The 19,631-nt window shown below is 34.9% G+C and overlaps 2 protein-coding genes across 5 annotated transcripts in view; both read right to left on the bottom strand.

Moving 5' to 3' along the window:
* LOC127786938 (acyl carrier protein 1, mitochondrial) overlaps nucleotides 1-19,631 on the bottom strand; it is a 30,082-nt gene that overhangs the window by 7,644 nt on the left and 2,807 nt on the right. The window contains exons 2-3 of one of the 3 annotated variants that reach the window (XR_008020080.1): nucleotides 14,142-16,350; nucleotides 13,647-14,018 (exon numbers count right to left, since the gene is read on the bottom strand). The exons of 1 other annotated variant lie outside the window; for it this stretch is intronic. Coding sequence is in view for 1 of the 2 variants with exons in the window: in XM_052314727.1 (XP_052170687.1) it covers nucleotides 16,174-16,350 (177 nt within the window). In the remaining variant the exon portion in view is untranslated. Of the gene's footprint in view, nucleotides 1-13,646; nucleotides 16,351-19,631 lie in introns of those variants that run through there. One more of the 3 variants, XM_052314727.1, reaches the window with a different exon arrangement.
* On the bottom strand, nucleotides 3,951-7,566 carry LOC127786936 (uncharacterized). 2 transcript variants are annotated; one of them, XM_052314722.1, is made up of 2 exons: nucleotides 7,253-7,566; nucleotides 3,951-4,822 (listed from the first exon to the last, which is right to left on the bottom strand). In XM_052314722.1, exons 1-2 carry the CDS (start codon nucleotides 7,332-7,334, stop codon nucleotides 4,245-4,247), a joined length of 660 nt encoding a protein of 219 aa, XP_052170682.1. In that variant the 5' UTR covers nucleotides 7,335-7,566; the 3' UTR covers nucleotides 3,951-4,244. The 2 variants fall into 2 exon arrangements, with proteins under 2 accessions (XP_052170682.1, XP_052170683.1); XM_052314723.1 differs by having other exon boundaries at nucleotides 3,951-4,819.

Raw genomic sequence — 19,631 nt, 5'->3', positions numbered from 1 at the left:
TGTCTAGGATCAAAAACCACAACAATGTAAATTAAGTGATTCATTTTTTTCAGATTCCTCTAATATTTGTCAAACTTTTCTTTCTTTTTTTTTTTTGCTAATTCATTCAACTCAAAATCATCACCCTCTTGCCATTCTTGTAAGAGACCATAAATTGTACTAATTTCATGGAAAAATATGTTGGAAGTGGCATATGATGACCTCAAAACCCACAAAATTAGCTCAAAAAACTATTGTTATAATGTAACAAACTTTCTAATCTTCGTCTAATTCTTTGGCTTAGGTCTTCCATCAATAGTTAAAAACTTGTTGCAAGTTATTAATTCAATCACTTGTTCCAAGATCTATCTTAAAATAAAGATCTTCCTCATCAAATCTTTCAAAAGCCTTCTCAAACTTTTGAGCAGTTTCTAACATGAATATATGTAGAGTTCCATCTAGTTGCAACATCCAAAGATAATAAGCCCTTACATTCTATTTTTTTCAATGCAACACATTCTTTGAATTTCTTCAATCTTGCTAGTGATTGTCTAATATATTTCATTATATCCCCAACTCTTGTTATTGATTCATTTAATTCTTTTTAAACCATGTTGTACAACTAAATTTATTATGTGAACCATGCACCTCATATGCAAACAATGCCCATTTATAATGCTAGCATATCATTTTGCTATTTTTTTTCTTAAAGTTCACGACAACAACATCATTTGAACTAGTATTATCCATTGTCAAAATAAAAACTCTATCAAATTTCCATCACATAAAAAATTTCTCAATTGCCAATGAAATGATGTCACCTTTATGACTAGAAATTGGACAAAAGTTTAAGATTTTTTTCTTCAATGTCCAATTGTTGTCAATGAAGTGCACTGTTAAACACGTATAATTAATCCTTTGAACGGTGGTCTATGTGTCAATGGTTAAACAAACTTTTTGACAAGAATTTTTTAACTTATTCATCAAATTCAATATCTTTTCATTGAATATGTCAAAACAATCATGAGAAATAGTCCAACAAGAAAGAATTCAAAATTTAGGACAAACAACAAACAAATTGTCTAAACCCTCACATTCAACAAATTTGAAAAAAAAAAGAAGCTTATCTACCATTTTTTTGACAAGCACTTGATTACATTTTCAATTAACACGTGCACCCATATTCTCACCATCTCTCCCCCCTTCATTTGAAGTTGATTGCAAGTGTAATTGCATTTGGTGAGTTTTCATAGCATGAGAGTATTTTTTACTAGATCCTGTATGATTTTTTAAAATCGTAGTCCCATTTTTTTTTTTGCACAATGGAATTTCCTAGAACAATAATTGCACTTACCTTTAATTTGACCCTCAAAATTTACAAATTTGGTAAAATATCTCATATTTCTGACATAGGTTGCATATCTATCATCTTGAGCTTGACTTGGAACTACTATTGGTGCAAGCCTTAAACTATCATCGGTAGGGTTATTTGTGGTATGACTCTTGCCATCTAAAATTAATATAATTGTAATTAATATATATTAAAAGAGTGAGGACACATAGTTGGAAGGGCATATAAGTCATTTTTCAAAGTGCTTTGTAATGTATTGAAACTTTTCTTTGAAAGTATAGGAATCTCAAATTTGCAGTAAGGTTTCTTTGTGCAACATGTAAATAATAACCTAGGGCATTTAAGATCTCTAGGAACTTAATATACTATCTTTGGTGGATAATTACGAAATATAGAGGAAAAATTTCATTTGGGTTTTTCTTTTGTTGAGTTTAAATGTCTTCTTGTTATTGTTATTTGATTTATGTCTTATTTTGTTTTGTCCTTTTCTTTTCTTTCTTTATCTTTATTCTAAATTATTGAGAGAGAGTACTTTTTAGGTTCAAATAAGATTTGAATACATATATGCTTTGGTTAGTACACTCAAATACACAAGTATGACATGCCATACATGCATCAACATAGTCATCTTTGTCATTATCACAAGGCTTAACCCACTTAGTTGACTAGCCCTCCAATCATCTCTATCCCATTATCCATATCTTCTATTAGACTATTATATTATTAACATCCCATGTTATGGATCCACATATCTTATTATCCCTTCTCATGTCTTTCTCACAAATGAGACGTAGTCTTCTTTGAACTATTTTTATCAAAATACACACATATAGAAATAATACTATGCATACCCAAACACATGTAAAACATGGATCAATTAAAAAAAAAAAAAAAAAAAAAAAAAACTATATAGTACTTATATTGCAAGATGATGACGTTGAGACCGTTTTGTATCAAGCACTGTATCAAACTGATATAAAAATATTAAAAAAATGAGTCTCAAGCAAGTACACAAATAAAATAGAAAAAACCATACCAAAAGTCAAAACAATTGAAAAAATTCAAAACCTTAGCCTAACTGAAACTCACTTTTGTGGGTCACTGATGGGTCGATTGCAAGCCATAAGTTGAAAAAGAGAAAGATAGTCTATGAGACAACCGAAGAGGACGAAGGATGAGATGGGGACGACGGTTGGTCGTCGAAGGAACAATGAAGGTACAAGGAAAGAACAAGGAAGGTCGACTAGCATGGGAGAGGCCGAAGGCACAAAGGCGACAAGCAAAAGGGGACAATGTTCGTCAGTAGATGGATAACGACGAAGGGGATGACGATCAATGAGACAAAGGTCGACGGGAAATGGGACAAAGGGTGAGATGAAGACGATGGTCAATTGTCGAAGCAACAAGGAAGAATGAAGGAATGGGGAAGTGGTCGAAAGGTGAAGGCCCGAAGGTGATGAGCAAAAGGAGAAGAGATGACAATCGTCGGTTGACAATGGATTACAAAAGGGAAGGTGGTGGAAGGGCGACAATCAAATTCGACGACGATCTAACAAAGACGAAGGTATTTTTGACAATAGGGTTTCGATTCGATTTAGAGTTTGTGGGTTTTGAACTCTTGGTCTCTCTCAATATCTTTTTCTTCATTTGCAAGTGACCAGTCAAAAAACGACGTCATTTTATAACCATCAAAACGACGTCGTTTTAAAGTTTGATTGATTTGATTAGTTTGGTTATTTCGATAAAAAAAAAAATGAATTGAAACTGAATACCCAAATTTCTATGAAAAAATAATCAAACCAAATCAATGTAAGAAAAAAATCAAACTGAACTAAAAGGTTGGGTTAGTTCAGTTCGGTTAGTTTAGGTAGATCGAACTTTTACTTTCCCCTGCTTAACTGTAAAATAATAACGTGTCAACGCTTGTATAAAACAGAATCTAATACCTTTTTTATTACCCATTTTGTATAGATTTCTTTTACACAGTTTGTTATAACATGAACTGTGACCTTCTGAATGTTAAGATTGTTTCAATATGGCCCCTAAATGGTGAAACAGAGTCTCTGCTCCACCAAGTCATGGTAATGATAAATTTGGAGCTAGGATTTATGAAAGCAAAAGAAAAGAAACCTTCATTTTGCATGCATAGACAAGTAATTCTAGCTTCATTTCATTAATCATTTCACAAGGGCTCATAATCTTATCAAAAATTGGTTTTGGCAGGATAAGCATACTTAAGTAATATTATTGACCACCAGGGAGGTAGATCGGTTGGCTTGAATACTAAATATTCAGATAAAAAGTTTGGTGCTTTAAGTCCAAGTGACAGCATCCTTGCTTGCTAATTACGTTCTGCCATGGTTCATGCCATTACTAGTTGGGTAAGTGATAAAAGAGTCAATAACGTTCATTGAAGTCCATAAAGGGGTCTTGTTGGTGCCATGAATGTTTCTGGGGTGCAGATGGACCCCGAGGACCCTTAGTACGCAGTTTACCCTTTTCACTGAAGAAAGAAGAAAAAAAAAAGCAGCAAGGACCTGGAGGTAGCATGCTTCATGGATGAGTGGTGTGTAGACCGTTAAGGCATGCTCTGAAACCCACAGAATGAGATTCCATCTAAATATAAACAAGGAAAACAAGGAAACTGAAAAGGAAAAGTCAAGTTACAAACATATAAATATGGCACTAAACAACACTCCGACCTTCAATATAAGCAAAACAACAGTCAGTTTGACAGTTGCATCCCCTGGAAACAGCACCACGCTGATATCAAGATTTTGCCCTCCAAACTCACAAACCTTTAATAGATTCAGAATGCTGACTCCAAATCTGCATCTTGGAGTTTCTTTCCAGTTCCCCCCTTCAGCTGAAAAGAAGCAAAATCTCATAGAATATGTGATTGACAATATTCATGTTATCTCAATAAGTTGTATGAAAACCATGTTGTCAAGATATTGGTGAAAAGAGTGCTGGTTATTCTATGTCCCCAGCTGCAAGGGGTACTAGTCCCACTGAAGCACCCTTTCTTCTGCTTGATCCCTTGACCTAGGTCTTCAAGCACAAATGAAGAATTCGCTCGATTACTACTAAATAGAACACACCAGTAGAACCCTTTATGGGTTCCAATCAGGCCTACTCCCACTTCAGTGTGTGTTTTGTTTTTTAGAAGGGAGAGAGTTTTCTTGTCTTGAAAAAGCACACGAGAGAAGGCTTCTGATGGCTCAAGATACTTCTGTTGGCACCCCACAATGTGGCCTGATATGGTGCCAAAAGTGGGTAGCTCCACACCACAGTTGGGAGCAAAAACCTCAGTGAAGTCATCTTCAGGTGGCTCACAACTTATGGTGTTGTTGCTTGTGCAGTTCCCCTTGCATTCCTCTGCATACTGCAAGGCCATGCACCCAAGCCCAGGACTGTTGTCCAGTTGCTTGAACTTTTGGTCTGTACGGTTCTTGTTGATCATGTCAACTAGATCATTCGCAGGGTTTCCTGCTGACAAAACAGCAGGTAACAATCATAACTGAGAATCTGGTCCTTGAAAACGTTAGCAAGTAGCAAATAATGCAACTAATCCAGAAATCTATTTCCTTATCTCCCACAATTCTTTCAGGTTATGAATTGCTGCCAATGTGGTAATCAAAGTGAAGATACAGTATTTTATCCACCAAGTCAAAGCTAATTGAGCAGCCTATAAAAACCGTCACTGTGGGTGCAGCAACAACAATATATCAAGCCTTTATATCATTTTGTAGGGTTGACCACGAATTCTAGGTCCCCAGTAATTTCTATACATGCATTTTATGCCCTTAACAACAGCTAAAACATCCTCCCTATTGATCATAACTAGGAAATTTTCCTGATGCAATCTAATTTGGCATATGAAATGGTATGTGCCAACCCTTTAGGATATGTGAAATGGTATGATTTTAAGATTTCATTAATAGTTTTTAGTTATGGCATAAATGGTCCAATTTAGAGGATGAATCTTTATCTTTGCCTTTAACTTTAAAGGGAAAGGCAAAAAGATTGCATTTGATAACAGAATCAAAGGACATAACCAGGAAAATGTTTTTTCTCCTCATATCAAAATTTTCCAGCTCCTTCCCTCTTGAGTCACCTTTTTGTCCATTTCTAGATGGAAATTAAACCTAAAAATAAAAAAATAAGAAGAAAGGAAAACACAATCACACTGCAATGACAGCAACTTTGAAAAGTAAGAACTTATTAAATTTTAAAAATTTTGTATTTCATTGCAAGAATGGAAACATTAGGAAATCTTATATTGGTTAAGACATCTTCATTCTAGTCTTTTTAGGAGAAAAAGGCAGAGATACTGTATATACCACATTATTGTGTTGATGTGGTATCACATTCCAATTATATATTGTCAAGTATTCAGATCATAAATACATGCATTGGGTGGTTTTAATAAATTTAAAAATAAAAATAGGTTTCATCATCAGATACTATTATAGATTGATGATCTAAATAAATGAAAGATATGATTGGACATGACACCATGTCAGCACAATGACATGGTATTGCAGTTATATTGAATATTTTCTTGTTCCTAAGTCTAGATAGCTTTTTTCTACAAGGAGGCATCTCCCGCAAACCACTCCACAACCCCGAGGGCTAAAGAAAAAACATAGTGAAAGAGGGCATAATTAAAAAAACCAATCATAGGTAGAAAGTTGACAGCATCTCAACTAGGGATGTGAATGGGTTCCCAATGGGTCTCAAATTAACCCCATTTCAAATTAAAACAAGCATATGAATTCATAACTGAGGGATATAGACATAAGGCTTATTTGAACATTTACTAAAACAAATATGTAAATGGGGTTAATAAGGGACTCATTTACATCTCTAAATTCTCAACTAGAGTTTAAAAAATAAACAGAGTGAATGTGAAAAATATCATTACACAATATTGAACTACATGAAAACAAAGAGAGTTTGCAGTGTGTAGCAGTTACTACCTCCAAAACAAGAGAGAAAAGTAGACAACAAACCTATAGCTAAAAACATGATTTGAACACAGAAAGATTCTGGCTAACTGCCCTGGAATTTTGCCATTCTTTTCTTTTGTTAATAAGATTGGACCAACCTGATCTGATGGTACATAGTTTTTAGTCCATGGGGAAGTAGTTCTATATGATTGAATGAATTGTGGGCCACCTTAGCTTTCTCCAGTCTTTTCTTAGAGATTTCAGCTTGGTCATTACCATGGGGATGAGCCAGTATCAAATAATAATTCCTTATCCTGACTTCAAGGCCCAATTTCTTGAAGATTGACTTGTCAAATTGCATACTTTTGTCACGCCCCAATTCCACATCAGAACTTTATGGGGAGATCTTAGGATATTACTTGGTTCCATGAGCTCAAAAGTCATCTTCCCTAGCAGTGAGGAGAAGTTGTGTTACAATACAACTGTTCTAGATGAGAGCTTATGGAATATAACTAATCTACTGTCTGTGGTATTATATTCCTCATACAGACCTCTTTTGAGTCTGCACCCTTGATGTAAGCAAGGGGTTCGCCCCAATGCATATATCTATCTAAAAGATCTCCATATGGTCTTATAGACTTGAGAAATCTATGATATTGTGGCTAAATTTTGATATAGTCCACTGGAGAAAACATCAATTATATCACTCATAGATACATTGAAAAAATATAAGACACGTATAAAAAAAATTATGACCATAACAAGGATTGGCCATTCTGATATATAGCTTCTTCCTCCTATATGGGCAAGGCTTGTGACTGCTATTGTACACTGAAGTTATGAAACTATGAAACATTTGAGAAACAGTAACATCCAGAAAGAGAGGAAGATGATGCATATGGAATATTGGCAGAGATGCTATGACATTAGAGAAACCAAATAAAGGAAAACAAAGCAGGAAATAGGTTACCATGGTACTTGGAACAAACAGAAGCTGCAAGCAGCAAAGTGCAGAGAATAATCCACTCAAAGAAACAGTGAAGCTTCTCCATCACCACCCACACAGCAGGAGAGAAAACCCACTGTCGCCAACAATGGGTTTTCTTTGCTAATGATGGGAGAGAAAATGGGAAGGAAAGCAAAGGGAAACCCTAAATCAGAAAAAGTGTAGTCTCTTTAAAAGAATGTAAAAATGTTTGATCTGATTCTTATGGCAACAGAAAAATGGGTTGCAATTTTCCTGGGAAAGACGAGGAGGAAAATGGACAGGATTGAGGTGAGTGCTGGCACTGGCACAGATCAAGGGCAAAAGGCTGAGTTGGTGGTCCCTACTAGCCGTTTTTTTTATTTCTTTTTGTTATGAAAAGGGGCAAAGTTTGAAAAGAGCCTCCTCTCCTGTCCTGATACCAAAGACTGGAAATTTTTTGAGATGGGCCACTGGCCCCGCTGCCTCAAGAGTATCCAGAGTTGCAAGGAGGGATCTTTCCCCCACCCTTGTATTTTTGGGCAATTACAAATTATTATAAAATGTAAAAACTATAATTTTTTTGTAAAGTAAAAAAAAAACTATAATTTTACCTTCGTTTAATTTTTCTAAGAATTAAATTAAAATTTATTATTACTTTTATTTTTTATTTTAATTTTTTAATAAAAAAATAAAACCAATATCAAAGGATTCCCATGAAATAAATCATATCAAATGTCACAAAATTTTGGCGTTCATTTCAATTTGATCACTAAATTTTAATTTCTTACAAAATGATAATAAAATTTTAAAATATTTTGTAATGTGGTCACTAAAATGATTTTTTGATGATTCTTAACCGAAATTACTGACGTGGAGATGATGTGGAGTTGATGTGATGATGATGTGGCCATTGCCACATTAGCAATTTTGGTGAAAAATTATCCAAAAATCACTTTAGTGACCATATTATAAAATATTTTAAAGTTTTGTTATCACTTTACAAGAAATTGAAGTTTAATGACCAAATTAAAAAAAAAATCAAAATTTTGTGACCTCTAGTGTGATTTACCTGATTGCCATGTATAAAATGAATTGTACTTAATTTATTCTTTATTTATAAAACTTGTAAAATCAACTTGACGACACTTTTATCATTTATATTACATGAAAATGTCATGTTCTTATCCGATTCCAACCCGAAATTAGGTGAAGTGTGACCATTGAGGGTTCAAATTTAAATTATTACACATTGCATTCATGCAAACTCTTAAATGAAAACCATAAATCCGATGGCTGTTAGGTATAACCCAGCAGCAATATTTTTGATGGTGTTGACCGGTAAGTGGTAATTGGTAAGTCCCTCTATGGCATGGAACCTCTGTTGATTATAGAACATTATCTTTTGTCTTTTTTTTCTTTTTTTTTAAGTTTTTAACATCCTCATTTTGCTAATTCTCATTAACTCCTTTGATTTAAGGAGTAATTACTCTTAGACCCCCTCAACTATCACCGTTTCTCACTAAGCGCCGCGCCCTCATTTAAAAAAAAAAATTGCACAATGACACCCTTCCTTTGGCGTGATCAAATTAATACCCAGATGGAACTCTGCTTTTCCTACACTGTTGACTCATCCATATTTAATGCTCCTACTTTAAAAAGGCTTGTGTTTTTATGCCAATTTGTTTTTTTTATTTGTTATTTTCTTGATAATTGAAATAGAAAATTCAAAAATATTATTAACCTAGCTTGCCATAATTTATGGTCAAAAGTAATTATAATTCTATTATTTGTTCTATAGAATATGTTTATTATTATAAGGGTAAATTATATAAAACCCTCATACACTTAGAGTTATGTACAATTTATCCCCTGTGTTTTCGATTACATAAAAAAATCCTTTGCACTTTCAAAAATGTTACAATCAGCCACAATTTGTTATTATTTACATAATTTTATGTAATCTATCAGTTGATTAATATAAAATTTTATATTTTTTGATATATTAAAATTATATATGTGAAATTATATATTTTGTATGTAGATTATTGTATAAAATTATGTAAAATAACAACAAATTGTAATTGATTGCAATATTTTAAAAATGTAAAAATTTTTTTATGCAATCAAAAGCACAGAACATAAATTACACATGACCCTAAGTGCAGAAAGATTTCATATAATTTATCTTTATTATAAAAAATATGCATGTGCACTAAATTTAATGTTGAAAAATGAAATGTTTAAAGAGAGATTTTAGGAGATGGGCCCAATTAACAAAGAGAAAAGGTGTATTAATAGAGCCAGGAGATTTGATATAAATGTATTCCACTTGTACTTGATAAATTAAGACTTTTAAGTTATTTCAATTTATTTAAGATGTTAAAACGCAGTTTTACCCTTTTAGATGATATAATAAAATTACCTATATTTTCTTGTTATCATATATATTCTAATTCAGTTCACATCAAGATAACACAAAAAATTGTTATAATTCAAAAAATAACTTTCCAATTATTTAAATTTACTTTTTCAAAAAGTGAAAAAGATAAAAAAAAAAAAAAAACACTCAAGATTTGAAGTTTGCACACTTATTTACTATTGTAACCCTGCCAATGGTTGACAATCGAAGAATGTGAAAAAGCTAAATTGTAAGATCACTGGCACCCAACCTCTATATGTGACAATGACTAATGGCCATAAGGTGATGTGCAAGCTAACTTGCGTAGGTTTTTATTAGGAAGTGATGTACAAGTCAACTTGTATTGGGGATGGACTCAATGAAAGAAGCGAGTCTTATCAATTTTTATTTTAATAAGACGGGGGTGACATTCGAGAAGGAAGGCAGGAGGATGACTCTTAGTGGAAGTATTGAAACAAGGGTGTGAAAATGATTTCAAAAAAGAAGTTGCAAAAAATATTCAAGAGCAAGTAGGCACAGGTGGCTCAACTCTTCTCTATACATATTGTGGAGCTAATAAGGAATAACTAAGGACGGGAAGGAGAATTAATGCTAACGGTCAATAGTCATCCTCAACGCCAATGGAAGGTACAAGAACTTGATTCTCTTGATAAACTTCTAGTTGAATAGGAGGACCTATTTATGAAACCCAATTCCCTTTCCCCTAAAAGACCCTTTGATCACTCTATCACACTCAAACCAAATATCGAGCCTATTAACATAAGGGCTCATCAATACCCTCCCAAACAAAAGGCTAAGCTTGAAAATATATAAGGAGTGTGCTCCAAAAGTCCATCATCAACCCTAGCCACAATCCCTAAGCCTCACATGTACTTCTTGTCAAGAAAAAAGACAATAGTTGACGTTTTTGTGTTGACTATCGTCAACTTAACACCCACACACACTATCAAGAACAAATTTCCTATACCTATCATAGAAGATTTACTAGATAAATTGAAACATGCCACCATCTTTACTAAATTAGACCTATGGTCTGTCTATCATCAAATTTAGATGAACCTAAATGATGTTCCTAAGATAGCCCCCACCACCCACCACAGGCATTATGAATTCTTGATGATGTTTTTTGAGCTCATACCCTAGCCACACTCCAAGCCTTAATAAGCCAAATTTTCAAACATTACCTAAGGAAATTCATTCTAGTGTTTTTTTATGACATAATGGTGTATAGTCCTTTTTTCCATCAACACCTTGTCCATCTGAGAATCACACTTGAGGTTCTTAGATTCAATTAATTATTTATTAAGAAATCAAAGAATGTTTTTGCACAACAACAAGTAGAGTACCTGGGGCATGTCATATCTAGTGTTAGAGTGAGCACTAATCCAAGAAAGGTGACAACTATTACTACGTGGCCACGACCAACGAATGTTAAGGCCTTAAGGGGGTTCTTTGGATTGATAGGTTACTACCGACGATTTACGAGGAACTACGAGGTGATCAACAAGCCCCTTACAAATTTACTAAAGAATGAAGGATTCCCTTGGAGTAATAAAAGCTTTTGAACAGCTTAAGAGGGCAATGAGTGAAGCACCTACGTTTGGCCTACCGAACTTCAATAAACCTTTCGTATTAGAGACAATGCAAGTAGTTCCTAGGTAGGGGCAATACTAACACAAGATGGCAAACCACTGGCATTCACTAGCCAAGCCCTAACTCCTAGACACCAAGGCTTGAGTGTTTACGACAAAGAGTTATTAGTTGTGTTGATTGCGGTAGATAAATGGAGACATTACTTGAAAAGAGGTCAATTCATCAGCAAAACTGACTATGGAAGCTTGAAATTTTTGTCACAACAAAAATTGCACACACGTCTACAAAATAAGGGGATGACAAAACTTATGGAATTGGACTATGTGATCCAATATAGGAAGGGAAGGAGAAAAAAGTTGTTAACGCCTTATCGCAATGTGTTAAGGAGGGAACAATGGCAACAATCACCTCGGTCACTCCTTATTAGTATTAAGAGATTATTGTTACCTATGGAGAGGATGATTGGTCTAAGGAACTGTTGGAACGACTCATCATAGACTCCAATAGCAAACCAAGATTCACATTGACCAACAAGATAATGCAATATCAAGGAAGACTAGTAATTTGTGATAGTGAGTAACTGAAAGGTAAAATCCTCCAAGCCTTGCATGGATGACCATTGGGAGGCCATTCGAGTATACAAAACACTTACTGCCAAGTGAAATAGCTCCTTTACTAGTTGAAGTTGAAGATGGATGATTGAGTATGTCATGAAGTGCGAGACGTGCAAACATGAGGCAGTAGCCACCCCCTGGGCTACTGTAACCACTAGCCACCCTAGAACAAGCGTTGGCCAGCGTGTCAATGCACTTCATAGAAGGATTATTAAGATAAAAAAGAAGAGATTGTATATTGGTAATAGTAGACAGATTGACTAAATTTGCTTACTTCATAGGGTTGTCCCCTTTCACTACAAAAGAGGTATCTCGGGTTTTTCTAAATCAAGTGGTGAAACTTCATGGAATACCCCAATCTATTGTACCAGACCGAGACAAGGTGTTCACTAGCTTATTATGGAAGGAATTGCTAACATGTTTGGGAACAAGATTGCACATGTCCTCGACCTATCATCTAGAAATAGATGGGTAGACCGAGATGGTCAACCAGTGCCTAGAGACCTACTTGTGTTGCCTTTGCTTTCTGCAACCTAATGGATGGCATAGATGGTTATCCCTAACCCAATGGTGGTACAACTCTCACCATAGTTCCATCAAGATGGCATTTGAGGCCCTCTATGGGTATAAGTCACCCCTATTGCCCACTATTTGGAGACCAACGATAGTGTTCACAATAGACTCCTATCTATAGCAGAGGCAAGATGTGCTAAAGCTGCTACAAAAGGAATTGACCGATGATCAAAAGAAGATAAAGATTTCATAGATAAAAGAATGAGTGAAAGGGAATTCGCAGTTAAAGACAAGGTCTTCTTGAAATTAAGGCATGCCCACCTTAAGACTATCACAATGACAAATTTCTTAGTTAAGCCCCAAGTTTTATAGTCCATGTCTCATTGTGGCAAGGATGGGAAATGTTGCCTACAAGCTACAACTACCTGATGATTCGCAGATAAATCATGAATTCCATGTATCCCTACTAAAGGGTCTATCGAAACAAGCCCAGTAAGTCCCATCCTTACCCCCCATACTCTTAGAAGCTAATATGGAGACAAAACCCATGGCCATCATAGACATGCAAGTTATTTACAAATAAGGAGCCCCACTGACACAAGTTCTCATGTGTTAGTCCAATTTGCACCTGAAAAACAACATCTGAGAGTACCTCCCAGATCTACTCTCCTAATTTCCAAATGCAAGAGGGTTGCTTTGAATTTCTCACAAAATAGGGAAGGGGAAGTTGTCATGTGCCTACGATTATAAAGGCAAGAAAATGCAGGCAGTTATAGCCTCATTTCAATAAGTTGTTAGGCAATGTAATAATTGAATTTGGGTAGCTATTTGGCGCTTTTCCCGAGCCAAGGATCAATACAAAACTAACTAATCCCGATCCCCCTTTGGCATCTTTGAATACAATTGATAATTAATCTCTCGCCTAATTTCTCTCTCCCTTCATACTCTCAGTTTTCTCCCCCCCCCCCCCCCCCCTTCAATTCTTCTCCATTCTCCCAAATTTAGAGGAGAATTCCCCTTGTCAAATCCGAGTTTGACACCACATTGTGCCATGAACAAAAGCCACAACACAATCTTTTTAAAGATTTCATAAACTAAAGAAGCATGGCATATGACTTCTAGAATTTCTTTAAACATTGTTTTGCACTCTTTGTATACTTGCCAACTCCTTCCATAGACACTCACTCAATTTGAGTTCTAACTTAGGGTGCTCTTAATCACTTTGAGTCTTGATTGTAGGTGTGGGTAACTTGGTAGATCCATGAATAACCCCATTTATTACCTTTTTTTTTCCCTATAAAAGCATACCCTAGAGGACAAACAAGAATGTGCTTAAGCCATCAAGTAAACGAGGGCTTCCCTTTCTCCAACTCTCCTCTCCATCTCCCTCTACCTGTGCATTCTGAGAGCAGGATCAGCACAAAACCTCATCAACCAAACCTGCAAAAAACATGGGCAGAAGATGATCCAGACCTGAAATTCAGCTTCTTCACATCCTCCCTAGAAGCCGCCCCAGCCAGCCACTGCGCTGACCCGCCTGAGTTGGGGCAATCCCTATCGGGCTTGTCAAGAACAACCTGACTGATACCACCCTGCCACATCCAAGGTCTGCTGGAAAACAACTAGGCTCCTGTGTGAAACAATGGTTATCAAGGTGCTCTGAGCTCTACACAAATGAAGTTTATGACCTCAAGAAGGCTATGGACGACTACAAGTCTAAGCAATTTCAAGATGCTAGGGTAGAAGTAAGTACACTTTTGGATGCTCCAGCAACTTGTGAAATGGGTTCAAGGAGAGGGAGGGGGTTGTTTCTCCATTGACAAAGAGGAATAATGACGCTTTAGAGCTGTCTTCAATGGTGCTTTTCGTTGTGCATTTGCTTCAGTCTGGGACTGGTTCCCACTGAACTTTGCTTATTTCTGTCCCCGTTGGTTGTATGTCAAGAAGATGGTGTCTCCAAGTGAAGATCAGGATCTCCAATTATAAAAGTGAGAATTCTCCGTCTTTGGTAGTCATATATATTGCCAAGGAATGGAAAGGAGCTTCACATAGCCATGTCTGAAGTTAATTTGTAAGCACAAGTTCCGAGCATTAAAGAACTATGAAAAATATATATACATATATCACATGAATTACTACAATTTTCCTATCCTTACCACAAATCTTTATTCCAGGCACGGCATTAAAAAATTACTATACATAAAGTGAACCAAGATGATAAGGTAAAACTTTTATCAGTAAAAGTCCCTCTTTCCTGGTAAGGCATGAAGGAATCATGATGCCTAGAAAATAGAGCCAAATAATTCTAATTTAAATTTCAGTAAAATATATTACCGTCAACTGCACTTTATCCTAAATAAGTGAGGATTGATGACATGGCATTCATAATATCAAATTATTAATTAATTTTTTAAAAAATAACATGGACAATATAAATTTATGAAGAAGAATAATGTGGCAAAATTATACAACACCCTTCCTCAAGCAACCCTCTACCAAGAAAATTATGGGATAAAGTTCCAACACTATTCATATTAAAGAAATTCACGAAATGACAGTGAAGGGAGAATTATTATGGTCCTGTTCCATGATTTTGTAAAACCAACCTATATAATATGAAAACATCACAAATTAAATAGTGTATAGCTAACAAAAATTAAATTGTGGTCTAAAGCTCCCAAAGAATGAAAACGATTTTCAAGGAAGAGCATAAACATCTGCCCTAATTCTGGGTATTACTCCTACAGACAACAGTAGTAGTCCTTCATTCCGTTCCCAAGGGGTAAAACATGGAGTCCAAATCATGCACCCTACACACGAATATCCCACACTCCACTCAGTGAAGAAGGATTCTCATATGTTTGCTTCCAAATTGCAATTTCAAAATCTGTTTTCTGTTGTCAGAACAAGAATAATTTAGAAACAGATGATATTGTTTCCAGAGAACAAAAAGAGGTATATTTCTTCTCTTTCCCATGCTTTATCTTCCTCTTCTTGTTCATCTCACATGCTGCAGCAACTAGCAACAATCTTATCTAGGAAACTCGAAATTGAATATCAATCCAAATGTGATACAGGTCTTCTAGCAATTGAATATCAATCAAATTAGCATCAATCCAAATGTGAACCATGTTTTCTTTTACAACTTCCTTTCAAGCATACGGGACTGATCGCTTCAACCCTAAACCTCAAATCACTCAAGTTGAGTTCAATAATGCTCATCAAAAGAAATACTAATGAGACAAGGAACTGCATCAAACCTTTGATGAAACATATCTCAAACCTTTGATTTGCCGGGACACATTATGCAGATTGCAGACTGGTGTCACCTTGCATCTAGCAAGAAAGGTCCTAACAGACTACATTAGAACTTGCAATAGTGGAAAAGATGTCAAGCTAGAACTTTTTGACATTGAGCTCAAACACAATCTAACTGCAAGGCATATGATATGAAACTAAGGAACTGTGAGGTAATAAAATAACTAAAAACCAGGTGAACAGAAATAGCATAAAAAAAATGAAGGAAGAAACATAAAGTCACGCCAATTCAATAACAGCAGGAAACGTTAGATCTTGTAATGCAAAAGCATTGCAAACCACGAAAAGCAGTCTGACAAATTAGTCTGCCCAAAAAAATTCCATTATTTCCATCCCTTTACTAGGATCAAATTCCCTACAAACACCAAACAAGTTAAAGAGAAGCAGATCTTGAACACTTTGCTTCTGATGGATAAGACATGCTAACAAAACAGGATAGAACCAAAACAGGGAGCAATTTGCTTATATTAACCAGCCATTGGATGGTTATATATATACTCAACCGCAAGATCACAGGAATCAATCCTTACAGCTTCTTTATCTGGAATTTCTAGCTTGAACTCTTCTTCTAAGGCCATTACAATCTCCACATTGTCTAAGCTGTCCAATCCTAAATCCTTTTGGAAATGGACATCAGGGGTCACCTGCAGATAAATGCCAAAGGGGCTGTAATTCCAATAATATTACCCAATCATACAAGTAGCTTATGTGAACCTAAATGCTAGATACAAATAACTATGAGATCCACTACTGAAGCTATTGGTTTTGAAAACTTGAGGTAAACTAATTAACAAAGCTAACAAAAGCCATGCAAAATTAGCAGCATTAGAGAAAATTTAAAAACACTGAAAGTAGCACGAAAGCTTTTTTATCATAGAGATACCTATTTTAATAATTTAAAATTTAAAATTACATTGAAAAATAAATCGTGGGTGTTGAAGTTTGCCTCGAGTTTTGTCCTAGAAGATAGCAGAACCGGAAGGAGCATGAAGGAGTAGTCTCGGCTGAAGAAATTAGGCAGCTAGGGGTTAAGTGTAATTAATACATTTTGTTAGGGTTAATATGTAATTTTCCCTAAGTTAGTTAGTTGCCTAAGTGTGTCCGCCTCCTCTATAAATAAGAGGGCAAGGCGCCTGCTGAGAAAGCATCATTCTGTGAGTGCTCTAGTCCTTTGTATTATGAGTGCAAGGCATTGTTCAAGAAAGGAAGACTGTCTGCAAGTCTTGGGTTTTTTTCTTAGGGAAATAGTGTGGTGTTGTACTCAGGGTTTGTGGGCTATGAGGGCTGTGATGTTCTGATCTTCTGTCTGGAAATAAAGACTGCTTGAAGGGGTGTTTGAAGGCTGGATGTAGGATTGCCAAAGGCATTCCGAACCAGGATAAATCCGCGCTTATTGCTTGTGGTTTGATTGTTTCTTGTTCTTATTTTCATTCTGTTTTTTGATTGCTTATATTTTCTGTTTCAATTTCTATTATCGCTGGGTGGATTTGAGAGTGTTGAAAGAGGCATATATCATCCAAGGGTCATTCCGCATAGTCCTAGGATAACATTGGGGAATTCCAAATCTTTAAGAAATATCCTACTTCATATATCTTGTAATGAATACATTCACATGTTACAAAGAAATCACACAGACCAAAACAAATGGACCATAGAAATCAGGATAACTTGAAAACTGAAAGTCATCTTCTAAACAAGAAAAGTTACTATCAGATGCCATTCACTTTTTTATTGTATCTCACGGCAAGCATTATTATATGTCATGTATAAGCTAACAAAAGCACAAATTACTAATTTCCAATCCTATGCAAACTTAAATGGATTTTACAAGCCAATCAGTTCAGGAAGTTCAGTTTGTTCTAATGACAAAAAGAAACATAGCAGCAACATGCACTAATGAAATCACCAGAAAAGATACAAACAGTAATGGCAGAAATGCAAAATTAACAAGCCTAAAAGTTGAAATAGAAAGAGAGTAGGAGGATGGCAAATGGTGCCCACCCTGATGTATACTTTCCAAACTTGTCTCAAATGGGGCTGGTTTGGACATGCAAACTTTTCCAAAGGGGTGGGAGTGATGGAAAAACCCTGAAAAAAACAGGTAGGGGATAGGTACAGGGATCTCAGTCCTGTCCCAAACCCATGCATAATTATTTTTAAAAAAATATATTTTATTCTACTTATATATAATCTTGCTTTTCTAACTAAATATAGGATTTTTTTCAAAAAAATTAATCTTTAATCTTTAGATACCTCTTCTAATTTTCAAATTTAAGCCTCTAATACTTTATAAATGATGTTTTTTTTTAAATTTTTATTTTTATTCTTAAATCTTCAAAATTACTTTATTTATAAATGTTTTCTATATTATTGCATTTTTAAAATTTTAGTAGTAATCTAAGATGTTAAACATCTATATAGTAATAAAAAGACAAGATTAAGAACACAAAAACAATTTTTAGAAATAAATTATTATTTAACTTTTATATAAATTGATTGGATAATGGGCGGGGATGGGCAATTAAGTACATTACCGGATGGGTACAACCATGGGTATGGAAAAGGGGATGTGGGACCAGAACAGGGGTTAAAAACCAATGCATTGCCATTCTTACAGGGGTGGAAGAGTGGGCAAGAAATGCCCAATAAATATATAGTTTTGTTAGTAGCAGACATTAGAATTCAATATTATTTGCTCTATGCCTGGATGAGAGAAACATATAGAGAGGAAGCAAGGTTGTTAAAATCGAGATTTTAAGTGGGATCGATAAAGGGTCCATAAAATCGGATCGTAAAATCGAATCGTAAAATCGTAAGATTTTAGAGATAATTAAAAATACTCTTTAATTTTTGTAAATATATGTTTATAATAATATAATTTTATAAAAAATAAATTAATATTATTTAATAACTTGATTATTCCTTATTATAATTCAAAAAATGATACTTCCCAAATATAGCTCAAAAACTAGCAGGTTGGTATAGGCAATTTAGAGGCAAAATATAGGTAATTTAGAGGTAAAATATAGCTTAAAATTCTTTAGAGGATGCTTCCAATGTCTTCCATTAAATTTAGATTGTAATTTTTTCTTGATTTAACATTGATTAAATCAAGTAATATCCCAATTTGGGTTGGGTGGTCCATTAATTAATTACTTGTTTGTCTTGATTTACTTATGCAATCAATGTTAAATCAAGTAAAAATTATAATTTAAATCAAGTAAATTGGAACTTATGCAATTAATGTTAGATGCTATGTGACATTGGAATTTATGTAATCAATGTTAAATCAAGTTCCAATTTAGAGGCAAAATATAACAATTCATTGCATAAGTTCCAATGTCAGATGCTATGTGACATTGAGACGTTGGAAGCATCCTCTAAATTACAACTTAAATCAATAGAGGTCTTTGAATCGTAAAATCGTTCGGGGATCTCTGAAGCGTAAAATCGTGAAATCGTACATGTAAAATCGAGATTTTATAGGATTTTATCCCAAATTGGATTTTACATGGGATTTGAATCGTTTGGGGGTCTTCGAATCGTAAAATCGTAAAATCGTACGCGTAAAATCGGGATTTTAACAACAATGAGAGGAAGTGAAGGGGTAGTCCGCACTCAGAGAACTCCCATTTCCCTTCAAAATTGAGGGGAAATGAAGAAGTGAAGTACTTGTTATTTAAATACACACCAACAAAAAATACACAGCATTTACACAAAAACAGAGAGGAAATGGCGAAGTAAAGTGCTTCTTATTTATAACCACCAAGGGAAAAATTGACAAAAATATTTATTTGGTTTAGCACAATCCAACTACAACCACAACAACTAAGATAATTCTACTATAGTAAAAGGAATATTACAAAACTAAAGAGCAAAGACTCCACAAAAAGTACCCTACTTTGATACCAATAATAGAAGCACC

Source organism: Diospyros lotus, chromosome 12 (genome assembly GCF_014633365.1).
Source record: "Diospyros lotus cultivar Yz01 chromosome 12, ASM1463336v1, whole genome shotgun sequence".
NCBI classification, from domain to species: domain Eukaryota; kingdom Viridiplantae; phylum Streptophyta; class Magnoliopsida; order Ericales; family Ebenaceae; genus Diospyros; species Diospyros lotus.
The sequence above is the reverse complement of the archived record's forward strand: the minus strand, read 5'-3'. Positions and strand labels throughout refer to the sequence as shown.

Coding starts and splice junctions, on each gene's coding strand:
- LOC127786936 (XM_052314722.1), bottom strand. CDS start 7,334: ATGGAGAAGCTTCACTGTTTCTTTGAGTGGATTATTCTCTGCACTTTG. Junction 4,823..7,252: donor TGTTTGTTCCAAGTACCATG/GTAACCTATTTC, acceptor CTGTTTTGTCAG/CAGGAAACCCTGCGAATGAT.